Consider the following 14,981-nt stretch of genomic DNA (forward strand, 5'->3'; position numbering starts at 1 on the left):
AATGTTTTCTGCACCCGGGAATGGGGGACCTGTGGGCAGTCAGATCCTGCTAAACTCCAACTCCCAGCAGCCCCAGCCAGCATGGGCAATGGTCAGGGATGATGGGAATTGTAGTCCAACACACACACACACCTTTCCTCAGCTTGGCTTCAAATTAGTGGGTTCAATCTGGCCACACGTCGCACCTTCCAGCCTGAAGAGGGTCGGATCCAGGGTGCCAACCTGAATAAAATATTGGGGTGGGGGAGATAAACCCCACCCAGCATAATCGATTACATGGCACTGTGCACGCACTCACACTATCAACTTAGGGGGGCGGGGCCCCTTACATATTTTATTGGGGGGCGAAGACCCCTCGGCCCCTAGGAGTTGGCTCCTATGGTCAGATCTAAGTGGCTTTGTTTGTCCTTTGCCATCAAGGTGGCCAGCCGCCCAGCGGTCAGGACAAGAGCTCCCCTCGGGCTCCTCCCCCCTTTTTTTGGACGACGGGGAGGGCTGCTCTTCCAATATCCAACCCTGGGGGGGATCAGCAGCAGCAGCCCCGATATCAGCAACAGCATTCCACTCCCTCGGGGGAACGGAGCCATCTGGACTGCACCAACTCCGCTCTAAAAGGGGGGAGGGGGAGCGGGGAGGACAACAAGAGAGAATGTGGGTACCCAGCTAGACCTGCCTGCAGGGAGGAAGCTCTGAAACTGGGAGGGGTGGAACCGGTGCAAAACATTGCAAGCTCCTGACCCCTCTCTCCAGTTCCATTCCAAGCCCCCCCCCCCAAACCCTCCTAAATTTGTACTGGTATAGGGGGTGGGGTAAGGGAGGGGAGGCTGGCGTCTCCCCTCCCCTCTCCTCTTTCCTACCTCTCCTCTTCTCTCCCTCCCGCTCTTCTTTCCTCGTCCTCCCCCCTCCTCCGAGGCCGAATGGTCTCGCCCTGGTGCTCTATTTAATCCCAGCTACTGCCGCATCCCTTCTCTCCCTCTTTAGTCAATACAGCAGCATCTATTTTGCCTGGCCCCTCGCTCGATCGCCCGCCCGCCTCTCTCCGAGCTTGGGGTTTGTGCCACTGCGGTTTGGATCCAGAGAGAGAGCGAGACAGAGGGATCCACCGGGGAGAATTAAGGAGGCAGTGCGCCAGCGTTGATTTCCCCCCTTTTTCCCCCAGTGGGGAGGGGGAAGGACTTTAAGTTTGCTAGAAACCCAGGAAGAGGACGATTTCCCCTCCTCTCCCCCTTCGCCTTCCTGCCTTCCTCTTCCCTCTTCCTCCCCCTCCCTCCCCCCCGAAGGCAACCAACGGGACCCCCCACCCTCCCCAAGATGCTCTCTCCGGCTTGCAACGTCTTAATCCTCCTGGGGTCTTTCCTGATCGCCGCCAGCCAAGGGAACCTGTCTCACGATCGTGAGTTTCTGCCTAGCAAGAGGCATCCTTTTTACTTTAAAAAAAGGGGGGGAGAGCGGATTGAGGATGTGGTGGTGGGCGATAAGGCATCGATGTGTATTATTGTGTTGGATATATATATATATTTTAAAGGCGCGGGGAGAGAAACAAAGGAAGGTCCGGGATGGCAAGGGTTAAACAGCCAAGAGGGTCTTTGGGGATCGCGTTCCGTGGCTCGGGGCTGCGGTGGGAACCTATAGATGCGCATCATATGTGCGGAATATTTTTATTTATTTATCGCGAAAGCGCCGCACCGTCCGTTGTGGCTTGTGGGGCTGCGGGATGTTTATATTTATTTATTTTTTTGTCACGGTGGGTTTCCGCGTTTAAGACAATCGAGGCTGCTGGTTTTCGCTATCCCACAAAAGACGGTCCCTCATCCTTTACTGGGAGCGTGCGATAAAATGTGCCAGTCTCCCGACTCCAGTGTGCCAAAATGTGCCAATCGCCTGGCTCTTTCGAGAGAAGGGGTGCCCCCCCCATCGAATGCAACCTGCCTGATTTCCTCCCTCCCTCCCTCTGTAAAAGGGATATTCTCGCACCATAAAAGCCCATCTCCTGGGATGAACTGATGGCCCGTTTAATAGGCGGCCCACCTGTTTTAAAAGGGCGTTGGAAGGGATGTCCCCATCCTTGTCCAATAACGGGGCAAGGCGGTTGGCCGGGACACCCTGGAAGCCAAAGGGGTCCCTACTCTGTTTTTCGAGGGTGGGGGAGAGAGAGAGAGAAGGGTGGCTGGGCGCTGGGTGGGGAATAAGAGGGGATGGCAGCCGCCCAGACTGCTGTGTTGATGTGTCTGGGGTGGGGTGGCAAAGCTGCAGGAACGCTGCCAGATCTAATGTATGCAAACACACCCACATTGGGAGTGAGCGGGCGCTTAAGAGCGGGGAGGGGCAGGTGGGTGGCGGAAGAAAGGAGGCGATGCTGGGTGGGTGGGTACTTCGCTTTGCCAGCAACATCAACAAGCCGAGTGGGGCTGGCTGCCTGGCTGGCTAGGGACGCTGCCGCAGCAACAGACGCAAGGCTGGCAAGGCGAGGGGCAGAGGGCGATGGCACCGGCTCCGCTAGCCTCCTCTTGCCAAGGCGGCGTGGGCTTGGCACCCGGCAGGGCCGCCTGCAGGTCGCGTCGCTGGCTTTGTTTGGGTGGGCGAGCAGCAGATTCTTGTACAAGGAGGTGGCTGAGCCAATTTCTCCATCCTTTTTTTTTTTAATCACAACAACTGCTCTGCCCCCTCCTTGAAGTCTGGCCGCAGTGGCGTCCAAGGAGTTGGAAGCTCGGATGTTGCAGTGACAGGGGACACTAGGGCGGGGGGACCGGCCTGGGAGGGGCCAGGCAATAATAAATAAGAGCACATGGCTTCCATCCCACCCAGACATCGATCGCGCCAGCCGTTGCTTCGCCCCATCCGTGCATCTGGCAAAGTAGAGCCGTTGCCTTTGGAGGCTCCCGGAAAGGCAGTCGGTCTTGACTGGGCGGGGGCGGGAGCGCGGGGCGCTAACAAGGGCGTCTATCTATTGTCTTGTTGCCGTTCTGGGCAAAGGCAGCGATGGCATGTTGCAAAAGTAGGAGTAGACATTAATGACCATAACAGTGGGAAGTAGGAGTCTCCTTGCAAAGGTGCATATGGCTTCAGTTGGGCGGTTTGTTGTTTTGTAACATTACAAGCATTTTTTAAAAAAAACAACAACAAGACACACACAAATACACTGGCAGTGAAGGCCAAGGCAGAACAGTACGGAAGGTTGGAGGAAAAAAATAATATTCCACATTGCAACAACTAGGCAGCTGGAGAGGACGAGAGAACTGAGCTTCCCCTGTTGGATTCTGAGCTTGACCAACTTGGAAAAGCTGCCTGCACAGAGATGAAGAGCTATTTCTGCAGGTCCTTTGCTGGCTATGTGGGTTGGGTGGTGGGGGATGAAGTGTTTTGGAGGGGCTGCCAGCTGCACACCCACACCCCAGAAATGGGAGGGGAGAAGGCGCTTCATTTGTGGTGCTGCTGTGCTGAGCGGAGGGTGTTGCGGTTATGTAGGTCAGAGAGGGAGGGCCTCCCCCCCACCTCTGAGTACATCCTTAATAGCTCCCTACTGGATTGGACTGTGGGGGGCAGTTGGGGGGCGTTGGGTTGCTAAAAGCGGGAGCATCTGGCCAGACTGCACTCTGGGACTGCAGAAGAGAACAGCCTGCTTCTGCCGTTGACTGATTTAGGTGATGCAGAGTGCCCGTTCGATGCCAACCGTCCCCTTCTCTCTCCAGCTGGTTGGGATGGATTGCCATCCATCATCTGCCCAGCAGTATGCTAGAAATGCTGATGGCCTTCAAAAATCCATTTTTTAAGGGAGGGGTGTCGTGTTTGATGGGGCAGCTAGCAAGCCTACAATGTCTTCTTTGGGATGCAGTCCAAGATTTTCTGGCAGTGCGGGGCTCTTAGAACTGTTCCTTGTTTTTGCTTCCCCCAACCTCCTCCCAAGTACCCAATAAGAGCCCTGCTGGATTGGACCCAAGGCCTATCTAGTCCTGCAAACTATTGACCCACAGTGGCCTATCAGATCCCTCTGAGATGCCTACCACCAACCTCCTGCTGTTCTTCCCCAGGGACTGATCTTCAGAGACAACGCTGTCTCTGGTCCTGGAGACAGGACACTGCCCCACCATGGCTAGTAGCCACTGGGAGCCTTACCCTCCATGCATGCATGCATCTAATCATCTTTTAAAGCCACCCAGGCCTGTTGTGGCTGTTGCCACATCTTGATGCAGAAAACTCCATAGTTGATCATAACTAGGTGCCTGCCTGCTAGCCCAAACCGGTCCGTCTTTAAGCATTCTTGGCCTGCCAGCATAGGAAGCTGCTTTATAGAATCATAGAATTGCAGAGTTGGAAGGAACCCTGAGAGTCATCTAGTCCAACCCCCTGCAATGCAGGTAGCTTTTGCCCAACATGGGGCTCAAACCCACAACCCTAAGAATAAGAGTCTCGTGCTCTACTGACTGAGCTATCCAGGAAGCTAATGAATCAGACCACTGGCCGATCTTGTTTAAGATTGTCAGGACAGACTGCTGTGAGTGCAGCTGAATCCACTTTGCTGAATTAGGTTTGCGCAACAGGGAACCGACCCAACACAGAACACAGGGGTGGCCCACCAGTAGCTCAATAAAACTGTTCTGGGAAGCTAGCCTAGGACAAGGAAAGGGTGTGTGAGAGAGAGGAACATCTGGCAAGAATCAATGTGTTGCTGGTGGACTCCATTTGTCACGGGTGGGTTCCTTTTTATGCATAGGACATGGGAGTATAGGAAGCTGCCTTACAGAGTCAAGTCACCGACTTGGTAACTCCATATTGTGGATCTCCAGCTGTTTTTGGACCACAACTCCCACCAGCCCTAACTAGCAGGACCAGTGGTCAGGGATGATGGGAACTGTAGTCCAAAAACACCTGGGGACCCGAGTTTGGTCCACACCGACAGGCTACTGCTCTCCAGGATTTCAGACTAGGGGACTCTCCCAAGGGCCCTACCTGCAGAATGGCATGGATTGAACTCAAGGCCTTCTGTGTGCAAGGCACATGCCCTCCTACTGAGCTGCAGCCCTCAAGACTTGCTCTCACGTCACACACAGAGGTTACAAGTGGAGGTGGGAGATCTAACGCCAGCATTAGAATCTGTCACCTGACATGATTGACTCATGGTGCTTTATGGCAAGGGTTGCCCTCCCAATGTGGTTAGACTCAAACTCCCATCATCCATACTGGCTGAGGCTGATGGGAGCTGGAGTCCACAAGTGAAGGGCGACAGGTTCCCTGCCCCTGATACAGAGGAAAGGATGGGTAGAAAATAATAATATTATGATCTGGGCACATGTTGTTTTTTCATTCAAAAATATACAGTGATGGTATCAGTCCTTTAATCCTCACTGTTTTTGGAACATGCAGAATGTACAACGTGGCCATTGGGAATTTTGTGTTGCATATGTATGTGGAAGTCTGAGGGCTGTATCTGCATTTGAGCAGAGTAGACCCACTGAAATGAGTGGAGCCACGTTAATCATTTCCATTATTTTCAATAGGTCTACTCTGAGTAGGAGTACGACTTAATCCACTGCAGGGCAAGGGGCATGAAAGTGCAATGCACAAAATGTAGGTTGACCCAATAATTTTAAGACTACCTTCAATATGATCTATACATGCCTACTCACAAGTACTGGTAAGCCATGCTGGGCCCAGTGGGACTTAACTCCTAAACCAAGTGGGTATCGTTTTATAGCTTTAAGGTATTTAAAGCAGTTGACTAAAGGAGAATGAAATATTTGCCCAAGTATATGTCAATCACCCCAGTTTCTTTTTCCTCATTAGTGGAAATACTAGGAAGTGGGCTCAGGGACACGCCTTACCGGATTGGTTTGGTTAAACGCTACTGGTGCATGAAATGCATTTATATAAAATCATAGAACTGTAGAGTTGGAAGGGATCTAGTCCAACCACACAAAGGTTACCGGTTATTCAAAACAGATCCCCCTTTGTCATTCCTTCCCAGCATGTTGCCCTTAGCGGTCATAGAATGAGCAGAAGTTAAACAGACCTGGCTTTCTGGTGTGGGACTGTAACAGAATGTCACCTGTTGATTTTCTGCCTGTTGTGCTGTTATTGTTTCCTGTCATCTAAGCTGAGGGAGCTTGAGAGTGGAAGACAACTTGGCAACATCACTTGTTTAATTTCTACACATAGGAAAGTTGTTTCTGCCTTTTCAGTCTAACCTACTTCACAGGATTGTTGGGGAGGACCACGTGAACCAACCTGAGCACCTTGGTGGACAGGTGAACTTAAATGCCTTAGAGCTCTGGAATCCATCTTGCATCAAGGCCACTGGGCTTAGCTCTGTTCTTAAGCACAGATGAAGGCAGACTGATGGGTTGGGCCAAAGATCTTTCTAGCCGAGTCTCCTGTTTATCCCCCGTGGCCTCTGGCAACCCCCCAGGGAAGACACAATAGCAACCTGCCTCCCTTTCTGTAACACAGCAGATAGAGCTGGGCGAATCCATCAATTTTGGTTTTTCATTTTGCTGCAGTTCAGTCATTTCCACATGGGGTTGTGATTCCCCCCCCCTTTTTTTTTCTTTAAAAAAGTTAGTAGTGAAAATTTAGCATTTTAGTGTGAATTTCTCCTTAGATACACACTTATTTATTTATTTATTGGTATGCAATTTTTCCTAAAGCATGTTTCCCCCTAATATAAAACATTTCCTTGCCATTGTCTTCATTAATATATGCACCATGATGCACAAGTTGCTTTTGCACTTCGCCATAGAACAACACTGCAATATTTGCAGAAGCACAAATTTCAGAGGGTGCCTGGGTTTTGGTCCGCATTATCCTTTTGGGAAGTGAAAAATGAGGCAGGATTGATTTCAACTGCCAATGGAATTGAATTTCCCCTCATTGCTATTTAGGGTGGAAGAGCCCAGTGCTCTCCAGGAGTGGTTGGACTGCAAGTCCCATCATCCCTGGTCAGAATGGCCAGTGGCCAGGCATCAGGGTAACTGGAGTCCAACCACACCCTGAGGCCATCAGATTGCCTCTCCTGTTCCACATAGCTTTTCCAGGCTAGATGGAAGGGTCTAGACTTCTGTCAAGCTGTGTCTCTCCCCACCCTCTCTTGCCATTCTGTACTGTGGAATGTTCCAGCAAGTTCCTCTTGGCACGTCTCCAAAAGCCTTCAGGGGGAAAAAACCCCAAAAACCCTAGAACAAAACATCTAAACCACAGAGGCAGAAAACAAAGCACTGGAGCCAATGGGATTCTGAAGGGCTCTTCTTGTCCTTTCTGTGGGAGAAAGAACAAGGTCACATTCAGTCTGTATTGACTCTAGGAGAAGGATCTGAAACGAGGGAGAGAATAGCGGCGACATGGGCTTGTTTCTTGGCTAGGTCCTGAGGTTGAGGGCAATTGTGGACGAGACAGGCCTAGGATAGCTCTGTCCTCCAAAAGAGGACTGCCTCTTTCACCTCTATATCTAAGTGATGGGGCCATGCTTTCTAAATCAGTCTAGAGTGAATGCTAATTTATGGGGGGGGGGATGTCCCAACCCCTTTCCTGTTTGGTTGATGACTGCTGCTTCTGCACCATTTTTAATTTGGAGGGGTGTGGTCATCTTCCAGGCAGTGTGATTCCAGCCAATCAGGGATCACAGTGTGATTCCAGCCAATTGGGGGCCATGCAGACTGCTGCTTCTGCACCATTTTACTTGAAGGGGTGTGTACATCTTCCAGGGTTTGTGATTCCAGCCAATCAAGGATCGCAGTGTGATTTCAGCCAATCAGGGGCCACACCAACTGCTGCTTCCTCACCATTTTATTTTGAGGGGTGTGTGCATCTTCCAGGCAGTGTCATCTCAGCCAATCAGGGGCCACATGGACAGCACTTGTGCTCTGCAATGCCCTGCTTACTGACACCTGGCAGCCCCCCCCAATTGTTTTAGAAAAGTTTTCAGGAGGTGGCATTTTCAACAAGCCTGTCCAGAGGACACACAATTTAGCTGCCTTGATTTGTTTCAAAGTTTTTATTGATGCTGCTGCTGTACTTAATGATGGTGGTTTTTATGCAGATTTCTTTTTAATTGGTTTGTGGGGGTTTGTTTCCAGCCACGGTAGGTTGTATCTAATTAAGCTCAGAGTAGATTGATTGAAAATGGTGGGTTGAAGTTGGCCAACTTTGTGAAAGACAATGAGAGCATTTGGAGCAGGACTAACATTCAGTATATTTCACACACCGCTTCGAGACCAAGTGAATCAAGCTATTTGCAAATATTCAAAATAAAATAAAATGATGCGGGACTACCAATTGACTTTGGCTATGTGATGAAGTCACATAGCCAGTTGAGAGAGAGAGAGAGAGAGGAAGTGGTTCTTCCTGGGTTAACACTGCCCTTACTCTGAATGGGCCAACGCCTTTCCTCTGAATGGGCCAACTCCTTTCCACAGCACCCCTTGAAAAACTGCTGAACGGGGGTTACTTTTCATGGCATATATAGCAAAGCTCTTGTCTCATCTCCACTGTCAGGTACGGATAAAGGCTGTGGACTTAGCAGTGAAGAGGTGCTTTCAGGACATCTCTGTTACTCTCTGTCAGGCTTGCTTATCGGGCTTCCGATGACTCCTTATTTGCCTCCCAACCCATATCGCTCCATTTGTCTCTCTCTCTCTTTGCTCCTTCTCTTGATCCATCTGCCTTTCCCATTAAGTCAGTACAGAGAGTGCCTCAATTAAGACAAGCTACCAAAGTTGCAAGAGGAGCAGCAGAAGGCTGTAAAGGGAGCCCAGAGGAAGGAGCAGCCAAGTTTTCCTTTTGCCAACGCCTGTGCCGCCAGGACTCCAATCCCGGGCTGCTCCTGGCCCCTTCCCAGTATTTAGCTTCCTTCCTTCCAGTTTCTAGACCTTTAAGTGCTTCAGAAAGCAGACCCCTCCTCCTTCCCCTTTCAGGGGTCAACTTTGAGAAGTCGGCCATACTTGCTGGGAGTTGTAGTTCAGCAATGCCTGGCAGGCTGAAGATTCCCCATACCTGATTTAGAACACAGAATCACAGGAGCTGGAACATGACCTCAAGAGTCATCTAGTCTAACCCCCTGCAATGCAGAAATCGCAGCACATCCCCAAACATGTAAAACCAATCGCATACCCTTGCAGTTCCAAATTTCAAGGGAGCTGCAGCCAATATCTATCAGCCACCAGGTAAAAAGAACTGTCTTTAAATCTCCCACTCCCAAAAGTCAATACTGTACATTTGCTCTTTTGATTGTCCAAAAATTGGTATCCCCCACTCCTTGCAATGCCCTATCCCTGCTGATGGGCCTAAACAAACATGCCTCTTTCTTCCTGCTGCAAATGTAGCTGGAATTTGTGCATCTTGCAGTGGCCAAATTGCTTATGAACTCCACCCTTCCGGCACTTCAGTATTCAGTGTGGTTTAGCAGGTGGGTCTGAAAACGGTCGGCTTCTCTGTTACCCACTTAACCCTCCAGACAGAAGAGTGTTTTTCAGCAACTGTATGACAATGTCAAGCCGCACACCACACAACAAGCCAACCTTTAATGAAATGATGCAGAGCAAATATCACTGGGATCAAGGAATCTGCAACGACAGCCCTCTCTTCTACCAGGCTTTCCACCCCCTCATCCCCTGCCTTTCCACAAACCATTGCAGAGCAAAGTTGCTGTTTGGCAGTGACAGTCTGGCTTGGAGCCTGCCGGTTCTGAACGTCTGGGAGTAGTGACATTTCTTAATGTCTACCCGGACACTGAGGTCCAGCACCAAGGGCCTTCTAAGTTACAGGGAACCTAAGTTACAGGGAACCAGGCAGAGGTTTTCTCGGCAGTGGCACCTGCCCTGTGGAACGCCCTCCCACCAGATGTCAAAGAGAACAACAACTACCAGACTTTTAGAAGACATCTGAAGGCAGCCCTGTTTAGGGAAGCTTTTAATGTTTGATGCATTACTGTATTTTAATATTTTGTTGGAAGCTGCCCAGAGTGGCTGGGGAAGCCCAGCCAAATCGGCAGGGTATAAATTATTATTATTATTATTATTATTATTATTATTATTATTATTATTCAGATAGTCTTGCTCTCTTTTTAAAAATTACCTCCAAATTCCAAGTGAGAAAATAGGAAGAGAATCCCTGCTGGATCAGGCCAAAGGGGCCCATCTAGTCCAGCATCCTGTTCTCACAGTGGCCAACCAGATGCCTATTTGAGAAGCCCACAAGCGGGACCAGGGTGCAACAGCAACTCTCCCCTCCTGCAGTTTCCAGCAAGTGCATACCAGAGCATACCCTCCAACATTTCTCCAATGAAAACAGGAACGTCCTATTCCATAATAACAATAATAGTGTAGTAACAATAGTAGTAGTAGTGGTAGTAGTAGTAATTGTATTATTTATGCCCCGTCCACCTGACTGGGTTGCCCCAGCCACTCTGGGTGGTTTCCAACATATATAAAAACATAATTAAAGGTTATTATTATTTTTTTAAAAAACCCTTCCCTATACAGGGCTGCCTTCAGATGTCTTCTAAAGGTTGTTTAGAAGTTACTCATCTCCTTGGCTCAGGAGTCGCATAACCCCATACTCTCCAACTTTTATTTCTCTGATTAAAATAGGGACGTGGTAAGTAAAAGCCAGATATTCCAGGATCAAATTGGGAGGGCTGCTGTAAATCTGAGGCTGTCCCTGGAAAACAAGGGGCACTTGGAGGATCTGTTCAGAGGCCTGCTGCCTTCAACCACGGAGGCCGGGCATAGCCATTGTGACATGTGCAGAAGCATTAGGACAAACAAAAGAAAGTCCTTCTTCACACAGTTGAACTATGGAACGTGGTCCCACAAGGTGTGCTGATGGCTGCTAATTTGGAGAATTTGACCAATTCATGGAGAATGAGGCTATGAGGCTCTGCCTTCACTGTCAGAGGCAGCATGGCTCTGAATATCTCTTGCTGGGAATTATGGGGAGTTACTGTTGGGCTTTGGCCCTGCTTGTTGGCTTCCCATTGGGGCCTCTACTTGGCCACTGCGAGAGCAGGGTGCTGGACCAGATGGGCCTTCAGACTGATCCATCAGCCAGGTCCTCCTTACATTCTTACAGACCCTGATAGATGGCCACCCAACCTCTGCTTATAAACCTCCATTGAAGGAGCGTCCAGCGCCTTTCGAGGGAGTCTGTTCCACTGCCCAGCAGCTCTCTAAACACCGATCTCTTAACAGCGGTGCTGTGTGAAGGGGCACAGTCCTCTGAGAGGAAAACACTGCCCAATTCCCCTTTAAATGCAGACCTGTGACTTAGACTTCATTACCATAAGGCGGAGAGAGGGCAGTGGATTAAATCAAGACTTTGAATTCCCAGGTACACCCCTCCTCTCCCCATCATGACCCCCTGCTGGCTAATGTATTTTCTGCTCTTGATGAGATTTAAGCTGTCAGTTTTGCAAACTGGAATGGGCAAAGGAGATGAGGTGAGGGGGGCGGGCAGCTCCCTCCCCGGCCCCTAAACCTACGTTCCTCCAGGGGCATCAGGCAAGCGAAGGAAAGAGAGAGCGGACTGTGAGCGGTATGGCTGGATCTCTGCGCGTTTTTCAGTTTAGAGAGAAGGTAGGTCAGAGGAGACCTGGTCGAGCTGCGTAAAATGGAATGGAGGAAAACAAACAGGGGGGAGTTTCTCCTTCTTTCTTTCGTCATGCTGGAACTCGGGGCCATCCAACAAAGCTGAACGTTTGAAGATTCAGGACTGAGGGAGGAGAATTTTCTTCACAAGCTGCAAAGAAGAAACTGTACAGTTTGTTCCCACGATGTGTATTGATGGCTTTAAAAGGGGGCTGTGCCAATTAGCTGGAGGTCTGGGCCGTCAATGGCTACTAGCCAGAGGATGGCTACATTTTATTTGAGCTGTTGGAGGAAGTATGCATCTAAATACAGTGGTACCTCTGGTTAAGAACTCAATTTGTTCTGGAGGTCTGTTCTTAACCTGAAACTGTTCTTAACCTGAGGTAACACTTTAGCTATTGGGGCCTCCCACTGCCGCCACACGATTTCTGTTCTCATCCTGAAGTGAAGTTCTTAACCCGAGGTGCTATTTCTGGGTTAGTGGAGTCTGGAACCTGAAGCATCTGTAACCTGAAGCGTCTGTAACCCAAGGTACCACTGTACCAGTATCTGGTTAGCCAGATTGATTCGTATGTTGTCAGTGGATTTTTGTTGTTGTCTTGTTGGGCTGTGTGTGTGATAAAGGGAAATCATACTGGGGTGAAGGCATCTTCTTCTATTTGTCCCCAGGTCAGTTTCAGTTTATTGGTCAGTTTTTTCTAATAAGGCTGTTTCCCATACTATTTGATACCATTGGTCCATGCTTACTCCTGACAGGTCTCTCCAGTGTCTGGCTATGATGCTTCTGGCCGCTGAGAGTAGGTGGGTTATGAGCTCTCAAAAAACAATTTGCACTACAGCCAGTCAAAGACAACCAACCACACCCTAGGCTACCTCCAACCTCTCTCACCACCCAAGAAATACAACAAGTTAATAGTAAGAGAACCCACACAAATGATGCTGACACAAAACCCCACACATAGACTAAGTAGAAGAATAGAATCATTGCCACCCAATCCCACTCACCATTCCCTCTCCCCCTTTTCTTCCTAACCTAACACTGTATGTAACACTGATGTCTCACAACAAATGAAACTGATCTGTAGAAAAGACACCTTGAAAAAGGAGACAATGCACGTGCTTTTGTAAACTAAGAAATCTTTCATAAAAATATATTTAAACAAAATAAAAATAAACACCAGTATCTGGGAATCTTAAGTGGGGAGAGTGGTTTTGCACTCAGGCTACCCTTGTGGGCTTCCCATGGACATCTGGCTGACTGCAAGAGCAGTGGGCTGGATTAGATGGGACTTTGGCAGTGCTGTTAGGTTCTTCTACCTTCCAGATTTTTCCATTTTGTGGGAAGGATTTCAGACCCTCCAAGTGCCCCTATTTTCCAGGGACAGTCCCGGATTTACAGCAGCCGTCGTGGTTTCTGATCTGATCCCATAATGTTCCGCTTTTCCTTAGGACATGCCTATTTTCATTGGAGAAATGTTGGAAGGTGTGTGGAGTTATCCGGCCCCCAAGCCATAATTTTTTAAGGTTTTATTAGGTTTTTATATATGTTGGAAGCCACCCAGAGTGGCTGAGGAAACCCAGTCAGATGGACAGGGTATAGATAATAACATTATTATTATTGCAAAGGATGTCCCTATTTTCATTGGAGAAATGTTGGAGGGAATGGGATTTTCATTGCCCAAATTTTGATTTTTATCTTTGTATGGAATGAGTTACATTTATAATGTTCCCTTCCTCTAAGAAGAACAGAGTGGGTTTAAAGTCTCAAAACCACCTTGTGAGGTAGGTTAAATGGAGACCAGTGGTTCAGTCCGGCAGCTTGTTGTGTCTCTGAATGGAGTTGGATCAGGTTCAGAGACCTTTTGTTTGTGTGTGATTAATTATTAGAGTGCTAAATCAAAAACTAAAATCTCTAAACGGTTTATGTAAAATGGTGTATGTTATTCATTAGAAGTAGCAAATCGAAGGAAACCTTTAAAAAGCAGTGAGCAGACTAACATGATCAACATGTAGATAAAATCAATGGATTTTAAAAACAGATAAATGTCACAAGGCGACATGTCTGAGTAGGCTTACCTAAACAAGAAGTTTTCAGCAGACCTTGGAAACAGCCAAGTGAAGGCGCCTGCCTAAGTCAATAGGCGAGGAGTTCCAGTGAGAGTCCGTAGCTGCTGCTTGCCATGCTAAAATATTGATTTATTGTTAATGCAAAATGAACATTATATGGCGCTTGTGAAAGTGCCAGTTCCACAGAGTGAAGCGGTCCAAGTGGGTGCACGTAGGGAAAGATGATTGTTCAAGTAAACTGGCTCTAAGCTGTTGTGGGTTTTGTATATTTAATAGTGACACTTTGAATATGGGCAGGGAACAAATTGGCAGCCAGCGCAGATCTCTGAGCGCAAGAGGAATATGCTGCCACGGTCTCCCTTCTGTCAGCAATCACGCTGCAGCATTCTACACTATATATCTATTTTATTTTAAGGTACTTATGCAGCAGTTATCTGGTAAGCCTCACAAAGCAGCTGTTTAATGCTATCTCCCATCAGCTTTATGGCTAGGGGGAACATTTAAACTTGAGTTTCTCGCAGGCAAACTAAATGCTTTGGCCGCTGCATCACACTGTAGCTCAGGGGCAGAGTGTCGGCTTATGTGGAAGGTTCCGGGTTCAATCCCTGCCATCTCCAGGTAGAGCTGGAAAGGGCTCATGCCTGGAGAGCTGCTGCTTCTGCCAGTCTGTGTAGACAGTACTGAGCTAGATGGAGCAATGCTCTGACTCTGTATAAGGTCCTTACCAGCTGTCCTGTTGCGTCACTTCCTCCTCCATTTGCACCGACATGCTTGCGGGGGGGGGGGGGGGCGGAATGCTTGCAGGAAAGTGTCCTGCAGCGTTCTTGATACTATGCAAGCCTCCCTAGAATCATGAGATCTAGAAGCTTAAAAAAAAAAAAAAGGCTAAGGAAAAGAATTCTGCACCAAGCATTCTGCACCAAACAGCATATTCTTCATGGCTTCTGGGAAGGACATCAAACTTTGTCCTTTTCACCTTTACACAGGGGCAAAAAACCCGAGCTTCTCCAATTTTGGCTCAGCAGATTATGGCCAATCTTCTGTCTATTCTCCCCTCCCCCCCCTCCACCACCCTCTTTTTCAGTAGCAGCAAATCTCTATGTGGCTGGCTGGCAGCCACTGTGGGGAGCCTGACATGCAGTTAGCTGCTCATATTGAGGCTTTTGCAAAAGAGCTGTTATTCCATCAACAACACAGCAGCGTGGTAGATCTCTGGAGCAAGGATGGAGAGCATCCCTGTAGACATTTCTAAGAAATGGTTTTCTGGAATGAGAGGCCTATGTGGTGTATGTTTTGCTCTCTCCTTGTGCTTGGGTGGGCCTGCTGTGATACAAGCTCCCA

At 48.8% G+C, this 14,981-nt stretch overlaps 1 protein-coding gene across 4 annotated transcripts in view; it reads left to right on the top strand.

The window, feature by feature from the left end:
* Nucleotides 1-959: 959 nt before the first annotated feature.
* Nucleotides 960-14,981, top strand: part of CADM3 (cell adhesion molecule 3) — a 100,299-nt gene continuing 86,277 nt past the window's right edge. For 3 of the 4 annotated variants that reach the window (XM_079957619.1, XM_079957620.1, XM_079957621.1), the window contains exon 1: nucleotides 961-1,393. In XM_079957619.1, coding sequence (XP_079813745.1) covers nucleotides 1,312-1,393 — 82 coding nt within the window. In that variant the 5' untranslated portion in view covers nucleotides 961-1,311. Of the gene's footprint in view, nucleotides 1,394-14,981 lie in introns of all 4 variants that reach the window. The other variant, XM_079957618.1, reaches the window with a different exon arrangement.

Source organism: Podarcis cretensis (assembly GCF_951804945.1).
Source record: "Podarcis cretensis genome assembly, chromosome: 16".
NCBI classification, from domain to species: domain Eukaryota; kingdom Metazoa; phylum Chordata; class Lepidosauria; order Squamata; family Lacertidae; genus Podarcis; species Podarcis cretensis.